We start from the raw sequence: 12,278 nt of genomic DNA, 5'->3' as shown, positions 1-12,278 counted from the left end.
GCCCGCTTCGTACCTTGGCAACGCTGCAAGAACTACTGAGATAGAGTATATAGATGCACGTAGTCAGCGCCGACCACAGGCTTTGACCCCTCGTCAGAAATATGAACCGTTCGCTTTTAGCAGGCATGCTAAAGGAAGTATAACAGACACAGAAACAAAAAAAAATACAAAGAAGACAAAAACAGACCGCTACAGAGAGCTTCCTCCGACATTTTCTTTTTCTCGAGGCCTCACTGAAGCTATGTGCTGCTGCACATAAATTTTTATGCCATACCTAACTACTGTCCATAAACTACTGTACAGCATAATGTACAGCACCAGTTACATGTACTGATTTTTGGCAGTGCACCAAACAGATGACAGTTGACCAGGTGGTATGAAATGTGTCAAGGCGTGCACACATGTTTCTCGTCTTCATTCTTTTGTGCCCCAATGAGGCGAAAACAGGAAGAAATTTACGCTTCTGGTTCATTCGTTCTTTATTGGTTTAAAAGGAACTGCAAGCATATTCTCCGTGCTCGGTCTTTAAGGAGGAAATCAAGGCATTCGATTGTGGAAAATGAAACTCGGCGGTAAAGCACTGAAAGAGCAAATGCCGGTAACTGATCACGCGACGATGAAAAGCTAGGCAATTACAACTTTTAACGTTAACAAAATAAATACCTACTGAAAACAAAAGTATCTTTTAACGTTTGTTTTCACGTTTTTTTTTTTCTGAATATAGAACCACGGTAACTTCCAAATTTCTTAGGAAAGTTTTGTAGTTTTGTAGTACCTGCTCAATAATTTAAGGAAAACCTCACGACCATCTGTGAAGCCAGGGTACTTGAAGTGCGCAGGGTTATGCGAAAGACTGGAAAATTGCACCGCAAGAGACTCCTCATGATTGTCGATTTTCGCAAGACGTGCAGCGCACGCGTAGTCTGCAACAGAAGTGCAACAGACGCGCAGTCTGTTGCGGTTAACAGTGCGGTTTTACAAAAACAACAGCGCGAAATGGAGAGAAAAATCAAAAAATGGAGTAAGAAGGCTGAGATTGCATTGCTCCTTTCAGTTTTGCATCTTGCTCATGCTGCGCATTCTGAAACTGGCATTTCCAACAGCGTCGACTACACTCCATAGCGCAATGGCCTGCTTGACGACGATGGTCCTGGTGCCTGGGGTGCTGTGTTCGAAGATATTCAAATTTTCACCGGATGCGCTAGTTTCAAGCCGAGTGTCCAGGTCGCCATGCTTTAGTAAATAATGCGAACACGCCGTTTCGCATTTGTTTTTTAAATCGAAAATTCACTTTTTGCTACCATGACTCCCCCCCCCCCCCCCCGAAAAAAAAGACAAAGAAAGCTTTTACATTGCACTCAACATTCATAGAGAAGTGATAAAGAGAGTTATACCACGCCAGATGGTGCATGCCCACTGGTAACGCAACCACACAGGGAACCTTGTAAAGTGCACCCCGGCTCATCTGGACAGCGCCGTCTTCTGCCAGCAAATCAACGTCGTAGTTGGCAGTTCGAATGTACCTGACACCGCGATCTCTGTGAAAAAAAAATAATAATAAATTTTCAAATGCGTGGACTTTAAGATGGACATATCTACACAATTCTCTACGCGGCACAGTAAACTGGTACAGGAAAAGGGAGTACGCAAGGCACACAAGGAAATCAAACGTGGAAAAACAAAATAAGCTGAAATGTGGCGAGCAACGGGATCGGATAATACAGTCGACCTAAGAGAGCGTAGCAACTCTTCGTCGCCTTTCCCTGCAATGACGGACTTCGCCAGCGAGGCAGCAAACCTCCACGACGGTGCCGCGCGGCGAAAGGAAGACGAAGGCTGGAAAGGCGCCACGGACGATGTGTATGAACACTGCCGCCGCGCGCCCCTCGAGGCCATGCGGGTGCGACATAGCAGGAACGTGGCTTTCAGAAGCCGTGTGTGTCCACAGTCATGGTGCGTAAGAAGCAACTGGACCGCACTAAGAAGCGATCGCGCTGGAAGACCGACGATGAGGAACAGAAGTGGGACTTGGCCCTCTGCCACGCCCTGGAAGCACTGCAGGCCATCGTGTTCCAGAGCGCCAACGACCGCTCCAAGGCAGCCTTGCTCAAGGAATTGGTGCGTGGCCTTTGTGTTGTGCTGCGCTTTCATTTTTTTTTTTGTGGCAGAGCAGGGAATCTAGGAGGGGAAATCGTAGCTTGAAATTTTACTTTGAGGGCATATTACTCATTACCTCGTATGAAATCTGGCAGTAGTTTCCCCAAGACGCAGGCGTCGTGACATTCGTCTATAATGCATAGAAAGGCACCCAGGGGCTCACTCCGAGAACTAAAATTGGCAAGAATGCTCGCTGAGAGGCCATATATATTGCAAATAGCTATTTCCTTATTTTTTTGTGCGTGTGTGTGCTAGCTTGCGAATATTTTAAGGAAGTGGCACAATGTATATTTCAGGCAGGCGTTAAAGATACTAGCACAGCCTACATGATGCACAGTTTGTTTCGTATTTGAGGCGTGCTTAGTAGTTCACACACCGATACTATAGCGATCCTAACTGGCAAAAGCGTCCCCCAGTCTGGTACCTGGCTCTAACAGGGGACGAACGCTTGGAGAAAGTGTCACCCGGTCTGCCAGGCAACATATTTCTGTGTTGAGAAGCCATAATTATATTTCGAGTAGCATTGCAGTCTAGTGGGCTGTCGTTCTCCTCAGAGCGGAATCGAAATGTCGTAAAACAGTTCAGACGTACAGACGCACAGAAACTAAGCCGCTGTTACCTTTCTATGTGCTCCCACCGCCAACAAAAAAAGAAATAACGCATTGGTTCATAAACTTGCTTTATGATTAGACAGACCGTGATGCGAACTGCAGCAGGTGCCGCGGGTTTTCTGCGGTTTTCACGAGAGGCGAGATTTCATGTGGCACTTAACTGCGCTGGGCGTGACAGCGTACTCGAGACCCCTATAAGAGCCAGCCCTGCATCCCACTGTCTTTCAGAAGTGTATTATGTACACTATCGCAATGACGTTATACGTTTGATATTGCTCGGTGGCTCGTTCAATTAAAGCATAACTGAAGAAAATCTAGAGGAGATGTACAAGTTTCATTCCCTAAAGATGTTGTGCCTCTTTGGCTGCTTCCTGTAGGTGCTGTTGGGATTTCCCGCACAAGCAGGCACTGCAGAGGGATGGTGGTTGTTGCTAAGAAGGGGGGGGGGGGGATACTGGTCCCGACGTATTAGCATGGAGTTGTGTCTAGAATTCGAATATCACCATTGCCCCGGCGGCTGCCTTGCATAACTGAGAAGAGCCGGCGTTAACGAACGCGTCGACCTCTACAGTTCTCCCTAAGCCAAGGGGCAGGACGGAAGGGCTGCAAGTTACTTGAATTATCTAAATTTCCTAACAAATATCCACACGTGAGTCGTGGTGACAAGCCCACAAACGACCCCATCGTCATTCTTATTTTCTCATCTCGCGATAGTAATAAAACGTTTCTACCGCGCAGTACAAGAGGGCGCCATTACTCGCTGCTGCCTACTGCGGGCACAAACCATCAGTGGAAGCGTTACTCAAGGCCGGAAGCGATCTAAACGTCACCGCCCGGGTGAGTGTTGCCTGTCCTACTGAGTTCAAAAGCGCAAAAGCAGCATAAAACAGACGCGTCTCATAGCAAGAGCAAGTGGCTACATGAGCACTTTTCACCAGCAAGAAAAAAAGGCTTTGTTGTTTTCTTGCTTTTTTTTTTACCTTGCGCCATCGTGTCTTCCACACAAGCGTCCCTGATTGCTTGCCTTTCAAGTTGTAGCCAGCGTGCCATCCACTTCACTTTCGTGGCTCGTTCATTGTGGCTCCTGATGGCCAGTGTCACCGGTAATCACGCATTCTTGCTGCTGAAACATTAAATACCTGACGACAGTACAACATGGGAGACCCAGGCTTGCATGGTAACAAAACCTTCCAACGTAGGTCACGGGTCTCACTCCTGTCCGCCTCTCTTGTGTTCAGCTGACGTCAGCCTCAAAAGCAGACGCATGTGGCAAGAAGGAAATGGAGTGAGTGGTCGGAGGGTTTATTAGGCACAGCGAAAGTGCTTACTGGCTCATTCAGTCACTCATGACTACTTAAATGCGGCGGCTGTGGTTACTCTCATTAATGAAGACAGCGTAGCTAACGTTGTAAACGCCCCTTCTTTGCTTTCTTCGTGCGAGGCGTTTTAATACGTCTCTTTAAAAATCTTGCCATGTTTGCCCCGCAGTGTAGCCTGGCGCGCAAAAAAAAAAAACATGAACATGGCATGCTAGCTTGCAGCATGTCTTAAATGCGCTTCATTCTTGTTCGAAGGACGGCGGCACTCCTGTAATGCTGGCCATAAGTCAAGGCCACACGGATATCGCTTTGCAGCTGCTGGAGGCGAACGCCGATGCAACCATCGTCAACCAGGCAAGCATCGCGTATACCAGGCAACCTGGCCGAGAAGAGCAAGAGCAGGGCGAAAAAGCTTATTTCTTCTTTGAGTGCCGAGTGGAGTAAGCGGACAAAAGGGGAACTTTGGCACTAGGACGCTGGAAGCAACCTCTTCTGCTAAATTTTAAAGACGTTGAATCAGAATCTGCGCACTGCAGGCCCATCAGAGAGCCCCAAAGCAGCAAGTTTGGCGTTTTGGCAAATATTTGGTTAATTTTGCTCTGACAGATTTTTTTTTCTGCTGTTGGCACATATATTTCGTCCCGTATAACGTGCAATACCTGCTTTAGCAGATTTAAAGGTAATGTAATGAAATGAATTCATTGAAAAAGCCTAAAAAGCCGTTCAGGTTAATGCTTTCTTGAGATGTATGCGAGTGAAATGCAAATTAGGACATCTGACAGCCACATAAAAAAAAATGTATATTACTAAAAACGCCAGCGCCGCAACCTGGAACTTATTTTTGCGCCGCTATACTAAACACATCTACATTGATAGTTAATCTGTTAAAGATACAACAAACGACAGGGCATCGTGACACTTTTTGTCTTCATGACTCAACAAGAATAGTAATGTTTTTAATTTTTACTACGTTTGCCTGTTCTCAATAATGTGACAAAGAGCCCTGCATTTTTTGGACAAATCATTGTTTTTCTATTTGAAAGAATAGGAGTGATTTCTCTCCAGGCATCTTCATTCTGCACGCGTGGGTTACGCCCCCCGAAATTCGCAGACCAGTATACAGATATCCGCGATATGTGTGTTTTCGCACTTTATGTTCGTTGAGAGTTGAGCAGCGGTCAACCACGACTACTCTTGTGTATCATTTTGTGTGCTTTCGCATGATCTCTTCGCCTAGGAAGGATACGGCGCTATTCACTTGGCGGTACGAATGATGGACACTCTCGTATTCCACGAACTCTTCAACAAGCTCGAAAAACTTGGTCGCGCTCGGAGCTTGATGACAGATAAGGTGGGTGTGCAGCGTTATGACGCTGGCGAATAGCGCGCATTTGGAAAAATATGTATACTCATATTATTATTGCTTTTTTTTTACAGAGCAATAAGACCCTACTTCATGCCGCAGCCGAAATTGGCTGGGACTACGGTGTGGCATTCCTGCTTCGCCGATCCAAGACCGACATGGAGCAGAAGAGTAAGGTAGCGCATTCTCCCGTGTTACAACAAGAATGACGGCAACAGAAAACCGGTCACGTAGGTGTATACTCAACCCAGTAATCGCGAAGGATGATAGGAAGATCAAGAGGGCATTGTGCGACAAAGTTACACTGCAGTGGACACTGCCTTTTTATTACAATCTCTCCAATTTCATTATCATTCAATGGGATGATAATTCGGTCAACGAATCTATGGCCATTGCAAGGCTGCTGTCAACTGCCAGTGCCGCTTTTCTTAGTAGCGCGCAGTGGTTACGCTGGCCTGCACTGAGTCTGGCATCCACTCGTGGCAGCGGCATCGTTTCAGAGAAGGCAAACTGCAAGAACGCCTGTGTGCTTTGTGGTTCTTTACGACGCCAACACTCATGCGAAGCCTTCTACTGCGGTATCGTTCATAGACCTTAAGACCCCTGTAAGGAAGGCAGTACCTTTAGAGACCCCGTGTCATGTTGTGCAAAGAAGCTTCCACTCTCGAGTCTTGTGCAGAAATTTTCATTCAGGAATTTTATCAAGGAAGTGAGGAATCATAAATTTTGCTCTATAAAAGTTTTCTTCATTGAATTTTTGTCCACGGAAATATTCATTCTTAAATTTTGCACCCTGTCCCTGCTTATGCTGCCATTTTTATTTTTAAACCTAACCTGGAATACTTGCGGTGTGAGGTATCAGGTTGTGATGGTCATCGTACACTAAATTTTGGAGACGAGCACAGCTACAAAAGTTAAGCCTCGTCGATGGCTCCGTCAGAGTCAGTCAAACCTTTGCTATTTGTCATAGAGACCTGCAAATAGTAACTCACTGTATACACTTTCGAAACGTCAGGTGGTACGATCACTAATATACCGGGAGTTCACAAAAATTCGTAGAAGCATGCTAGTTGCATTAGAAAAAAAAAAATCCTTTCAGGTACATACTCTCAGCCGCGGCGGACTTCAGCGATTAAAAATAACACAAATTAGCCAGCTAATTAACGGCGACTTACTAATCAACTTTTTAATTCACACACTACACTGGTGGTTAGTGCCAAAGACGTGATTGTAGTCACAGAAAATGCGATGTCATATCATTTTTTGAAACTAAGAAAAAGCCGTTCTCTAAAGCGCTGCAGGCGTGGAAATTTGGTTTGTCTGGTTTGGTCTGGTTTGTTTGGTGGAAATTTGGAATGTCTGTTTTTGTTTAATAAATAAGCACATCCTACTACTAATACGTGATGAGCGCAGGAAGCTCATTCGAACCGCCTGTTCTACTGTGCCGGGGCATGCGCTTTCTTTTACTTCGTCGCTCTCAATAACAACGGCCACGTACTTACCGATGACTATCCTTTTCCTTGCAACAAGTGACGAAGCAGGAGAATGTGCATGACGTGGTACAATAACTCAGGAAGTTAGATTTAGACGCCGTAGGCACTGCAGCATGTTACTAGCGGACGTGACGTTCGCACTGAGCTTCCTGAGCGCCTCATGCACATAGTTTCGGTTTTGTGCGGGAAAAAGCACACCATTTGGATTGTTGGTTCTTACGGGGTTTAACGTCCCAAGCGGCTCAGGCTATGAGGCACGCCGTAGTGGAGTGCTCCGGATAATTTAGACCATCGGGCGTTCTTCAACATGCACTGACATCGCACAGTACACGGACCTCTAGACTTTCGCCTCCATCGAAATGCGACCGCCATGGCCGGGATTGAACCCGCGTCTTTCGGGTCAGCAGCCGAGCACCATAACCACTGAGCTACCGCGGCGGCTGCACTGCATTTCCTCGCGCTGAGAACGACTTTTTGTTGCGTTAATTAGCAAATTTTAATTAATCAGATACCTAATTAAGATGAATATCATAATAATTGACATCTGCCGTGGCTGGCGGTTAATTCCTGGGAAGTCTTCTTTATCTTTTTTGGCCTCCTTCTCTTAGTAATTTTTTACTGTTTACTGACGCACCCAGTATGCTACAAACGAAACTACTTCCTTGTTGGCCTGTTTTGTTATAAAAAGCATCGTGGTCTATTCCAACTGCAGGACGGGAGAACTCCCATGATGTGCGCTGCTGCTGAAGGGCGAACTGAAGCCGTAGGCCTCTTGCTGCGAGCTGGGGCCAATATCTTGTCCGAGGACCAGGTGAAGTTCTCAGTGGAGCTTTCCCTGCCGTGTTTTGATGTTTTTGATGACGTGCATGTGTAGGATATGTTCATCTGGGAAGTATGTTAGCAAGAGAAATCAACATTCAAATATCCCCTGTAAAATTTTGATGTGCATGCCAGTATCAAGTACTATAGGATCCAAAGAATAACTTTTCTTTCATCTCACTTCCTCACATCACAGTCCGGTGTGACAGCGGCCTGCTTGGCAATCTGCCGGCACCATGATGCGGCGGTGAAGGCGATCTTCAACAAGATGAGCTCAGCTGAAAAAGAACAGTATGTGTCGGTAAGAAGAAAAAAAGCCGCTTATACTTGTTCTCAGCAACACCTTGGCTGCGTTAAATAAATATAGTTCAGTATCTTTGCAGCATTTATTCGGTGATGTAAAAGAAAAGAGCTTAACCTGAAGTTCTCGTTCCAGAACTGTTGTAGTCAGGTACGACTCGAGAACGAAGCGGCAAATGCCCCTCAAAGGCTTCTGTCGATTGTCGTGGTTAACCTGGATGATCTGTTTGCACCTGCCACCCCCTTTGACGTCAGGCTAGCACGTGCGAGGGCATTAACCACGGCGGCATTGGCTTGAGGGCCTCCGGTGAGGACCATTTGCCGTTTCGTTCTAGAATTGTCTTGTAATTCCGCGGTGCTGTAAAAAAACCTAAATTTAGCCTCGAGCTCCCCGCACTCGAGGGGTAAATTGAGGTAGGCGCCTACACCAGCGCGGACTGGAATACTTTTTTTTTCGTTAGGCGCGTGCATTACCTTGGAAATAATTTTGTACTATTCAGCACCCGCGTTCTGAGAACTTTTACGGCCACTTGTGTGCCTTCGAACTCTGTTATCCTGAATTCGAAGCACTGCTGTTACACAGCAAAGTAGTAAACTGTGCAGGAACCAAACGTAGTTTCCTTTTTAACATATTCACTGAAGGCCTGCGCACATTTCATGACTCTGTAAGGTATCGACGTGGGGAACATTCCGTACTTATTGGCATGATCGACAGTCTAAAATACCTCTTTAGTATTGTACCTACCTCGGTATTGTTCAGTTAACTACAACGTTATTTGGGCCATATTTGAGGGATCGCGTATAGACAACCGTATCGCAGACAATGAACATGATCAGTCTCCTCTTTCTGATACTTACGCTGGCGGACTTCACGCTTCCAGAGGAGGATATCCCTGCTCCTGTCTCCGACCTCATCAGCGCGTGACTACCGCTGCTTCTATCGGGACACACTGTTCAAGGTGCTGCTGTTCATCCGGCGCCATTTGGAAGGCGGCACCGAGCTGCTCCTCAGCCACGACGTGTTCACCTCCCTGGTTTCGTGCGGCCGGCGCTGCCGGAACGACCCGTCCGTCGTGGGGCCCATGTTCCACCTGTGCGCATGCCTCATGCACGACAAGGCCGACTACAGCAAGTACGTCCACCGCGACATGGTAGAGGCCTTCATGAGCTCCGGCGGCCTGGAGCTCGCACTCGACGTCCTCGGTCACGAAACGGATTCGTGCGAATTCCAGAGCCGCTTCGCGGCGCTGCTGCCGGTGCTGCTCGTCGCTGAGGTGGAGGAAGGCCTTCGCTGGATGCGCGAGCATCTGGACGACCTGGTGAGGCCATATCGCGAGTTCAGTTCTAAAAAAGACCTGCTAGCCTACTCGGCCGACGGGGAACGCGTCAAGACCAACGTCATGTGGGAGCGCTTCAGTGAAACGTTAGGCCATCTTTACACGGAAGCCCGCGGCAAGCTCCTGAACAGCGGTAGCCCCGTGGGGGATCAGCCGGCACATGGCACCAATTTCGCTCTGCTCCAAGGCACCGCAGTCAAGCGGAAGAGCCCGCCACAGTCCATCAGGAGCTGCAAGACAGTGGGCAAGAAAATCACAGTGCGACCCCGCGCCGTCCCAGCTATGCTGCAAGTGACGTTCAATGATGACTCCCGCATGCCCAAGAAGGTGCGCAGGACCCAACAGTGTCTGCAGAGGCCCGAGGTGAAAATAATCGCCACGAAACCCATGAATGTCCTCGAGGTGATGTCTCGAGCACCCACAGTGGTCCCAACGGCTCTACCCCTTCAGGGCTACGCGAACGCACTGAAAACCAATCTTCCCAAGCCAGAACCTTCCTTTCTTCTGGTAAGCCCATATCTTGCACTTCGTGTCATAGCGATTTCCCACATGTTTTTGAGTGAAAAAAAATAGAAAAAGTTATTGGGATGCAAGAATTCTCGAGACGAAGTACGTCACTCAATGATATTTCCATAGCTCAACGCCACAACGCCACGAAACTTTGAAGTAGCTTTAGTAAGAGGCCGTTCCACTCTAGCATACAAAGCGACAGCTCTGTCGATTCGGACAAGTGTGACATGTTCACGTGGCGACAGATCCAATGGCACTCACGCACACACTTACGTCAGCAGGTGTACGTGTGCGTGTATACATGCGTCTTCACAACACTCGCCACCCACGAAAACTTGCACACATGCGTACACGTTCACGATCATCAACAAGACCACCATGATCAGCTGGATCAATTCCGGGGCAGAAATGAGGTCTTTCCTTACACGCGTGTCTTCGTTAAGTTTCTAGGCCAACCTGTCTGCTGCTCCGTTGCGTAACGGAGCACTTGTAGCACCCCTGGCACTTCAGCACTTCAAAGCTTCGTAAACTTTGTAGCCGTATGGCTGCGCTTGTGTGCATGCTAATGAGCAGCTTCTCCCTTATTAGAAACGCTTTGGAGGGGTGAAGAAGGAAGGTCTCCTCACCCTCTTAAGGTGTGTAGCAAATGAAGGTATATATACGCACACACGGTACGCGCGCATTTCACATGTTCACATATAAGCACAAAGTTTCGAGACAATTTTGATTTTGTTTGTTTTAAAGAAAGCTTTACTGGCCTAGTCAAGCCAAGATCAACGGCGCCATACTTCTACCTTGAAGGATGGAGGCGAAACGCAAAGGCGCCCGCGTGCTGTGCGATGTCAGTGCACGTTCAAGATCCCCAGGTAGTCGAAATTATTCCAGAGCCCTCTACTACGGCACCTCTTTCTTCCTTTCTTCTTTCACTCCCTCATTTATCCCTTCTATTACGGCGCGGTTCAGGTGTCCGCCGAGAAGTGAGACAGATATTGCGCAATTTCTTTTCCTCAAAGGCCGATTTTCAATTTTCAATTTCCTCTTTCTTCCTTTATTCATTCACTCCCTCTTTTATCCCTTCCCTTAGGTAGCGGTTCGGGTGTCCACCAAGATGTGACAGTGACTGCGTCATTTCCTTTCTTCAAAAACAAACAAAACAAAACAAGTTCGCCGCCGGCAGTCATTGGGTTCATTGGCGTTGGCGTTGACAACGTTGTATAGTCCATTGATTTTGACGAAAAGAAAGGCGCACAACTGGCTTCCTGGGCCAGTGGACACCTCAATCTGGCTTTTATGTACGTGGCATTGGTGTTCACCAGTAAAAACCTGCTTTTGCTCAATATTCCCTGCTTAGCAATGCTAAACCGCCAGCAGCTTTCAACTAGAACGCCCCTGATTAGTTCCAGTGCCGAAACAATAAAGGCACGAACAACTTAAAAATTCTATTCGCAGTCTGTTACCTCCCAGACCTTGAACTGTTTCCTTTTTTTCTCTTTCCATCTCTCTTTCTTTCTCTCTTCCTTCCTTTCTTTCTTCCTACCATTCTGTCTTTCTTTCTTTAATTCTTTTTTCTCTTTTCCTTCCTTGCTTTCTTTCTCTCCTTGTTTCTTTCTTTCTATAATCATTCCTTCCTTCCTATCTTAGTTTCCTTCCTTTTTTCTTTCTTTTTCTCTTTTGTCGTTGCTTCCTGCCTTCCTTCCTTTCTTTTCTTTCCTTCTTTCTCGGTTCTTTCCTCTCTTTCTTTCTTTTTGCCTTTATTACTTTCTTTGTTTCTTTCTTTCTTTCCTTCTTTCTTTTTGTTTTCTTGCCTTCCTTCCTTCTTTCATTCTATCTTTCTTCCTTCATTTCTTCTTTTCTTTATTTCCTTCTCTCTTCCTTCCTTCCTTTCTTTTTTCTTTCTTTCTCTCTCTCGCTCCCTTCCTTCCTTCCATCCTTCCTTGCCTCCTTCCTTCCTTTCTTTCTTTCTTTTTCTTTCTTAATTTCCTTCTTTTGCTGGAAGAAAGGAAGTTAGCGCCCTCATAACTTCCCTAATTTTAAAGCAGCACTTAGGGGTATTTATATTTTAAAATGCTAGCAGGCTGAGAAGCTTGATACCTCAGCACTTGTGTTTTCTCTTGTCTTTGTCTCGCGCTGTGAGTACATCAAGTAGTTTGTGCCTTATCTGTATAGTAGCCCAGAGACATTCTCATTGCTTGAACATTAGCAAACCGGCATCGGTAATGTGCTAAAAAATGAGCAGTCGTTTAAAATGTAAACTTCAGCGAAAACTTCTACTCTGCAAATTGCACAGTCTTGTTTTTCTTTTCTATCTGGCCCTGTGCAAATTATTCAAAGAAAAAATAAGAAGGTACGTTCTAACAATCAAAACTTGG

The 12,278-nt window shown here is 46.6% G+C and overlaps 2 protein-coding genes across 2 annotated transcripts in view; both read left to right on the top strand.

Moving 5' to 3' along the window:
- Positions 1–1,949: 1,949 nt before the first annotated feature.
- LOC144113066 (uncharacterized) lies at positions 1,950–4,531 on the top strand. The gene is made up of 3 exons (XM_077645967.1): positions 1,950–2,118; positions 3,507–3,605; positions 4,343–4,531. Exons 1-3 carry the CDS (start codon positions 1,951–1,953, stop codon positions 4,529–4,531), a joined length of 456 nt encoding a protein of 151 aa, XP_077502093.1. The 5' UTR covers position 1,950.
- An 807-nt stretch (positions 4,532–5,338) lies between these two features.
- The window catches only part of LOC144134825 (uncharacterized), a 43,358-nt gene continuing 36,418 nt past the window's right edge, over positions 5,339–12,278 (top strand). The window contains exons 1-5 of the mRNA XM_077667655.1: positions 5,339–5,438; positions 5,525–5,626; positions 7,656–7,754; positions 7,959–8,063; positions 8,944–9,906. Of these exons, the coding sequence (XP_077523781.1) occupies positions 5,358–5,438; positions 5,525–5,626; positions 7,656–7,754; positions 7,959–8,063; positions 8,944–9,906 (1,350 nt within the window). The 5' untranslated portion in view covers positions 5,339–5,357. The remainder of the gene's footprint in view (positions 5,439–5,524; positions 5,627–7,655; positions 7,755–7,958; positions 8,064–8,943; positions 9,907–12,278) is intronic.

Source organism: Amblyomma americanum, chromosome 1 (genome assembly GCF_052857255.1).
Source record: "Amblyomma americanum isolate KBUSLIRL-KWMA chromosome 1, ASM5285725v1, whole genome shotgun sequence".
Taxonomy (NCBI): Eukaryota; Metazoa; Arthropoda; class Arachnida; order Ixodida; family Ixodidae; genus Amblyomma; species Amblyomma americanum.
This window is presented reverse-complemented; position numbering and strand designations above follow the sequence as displayed.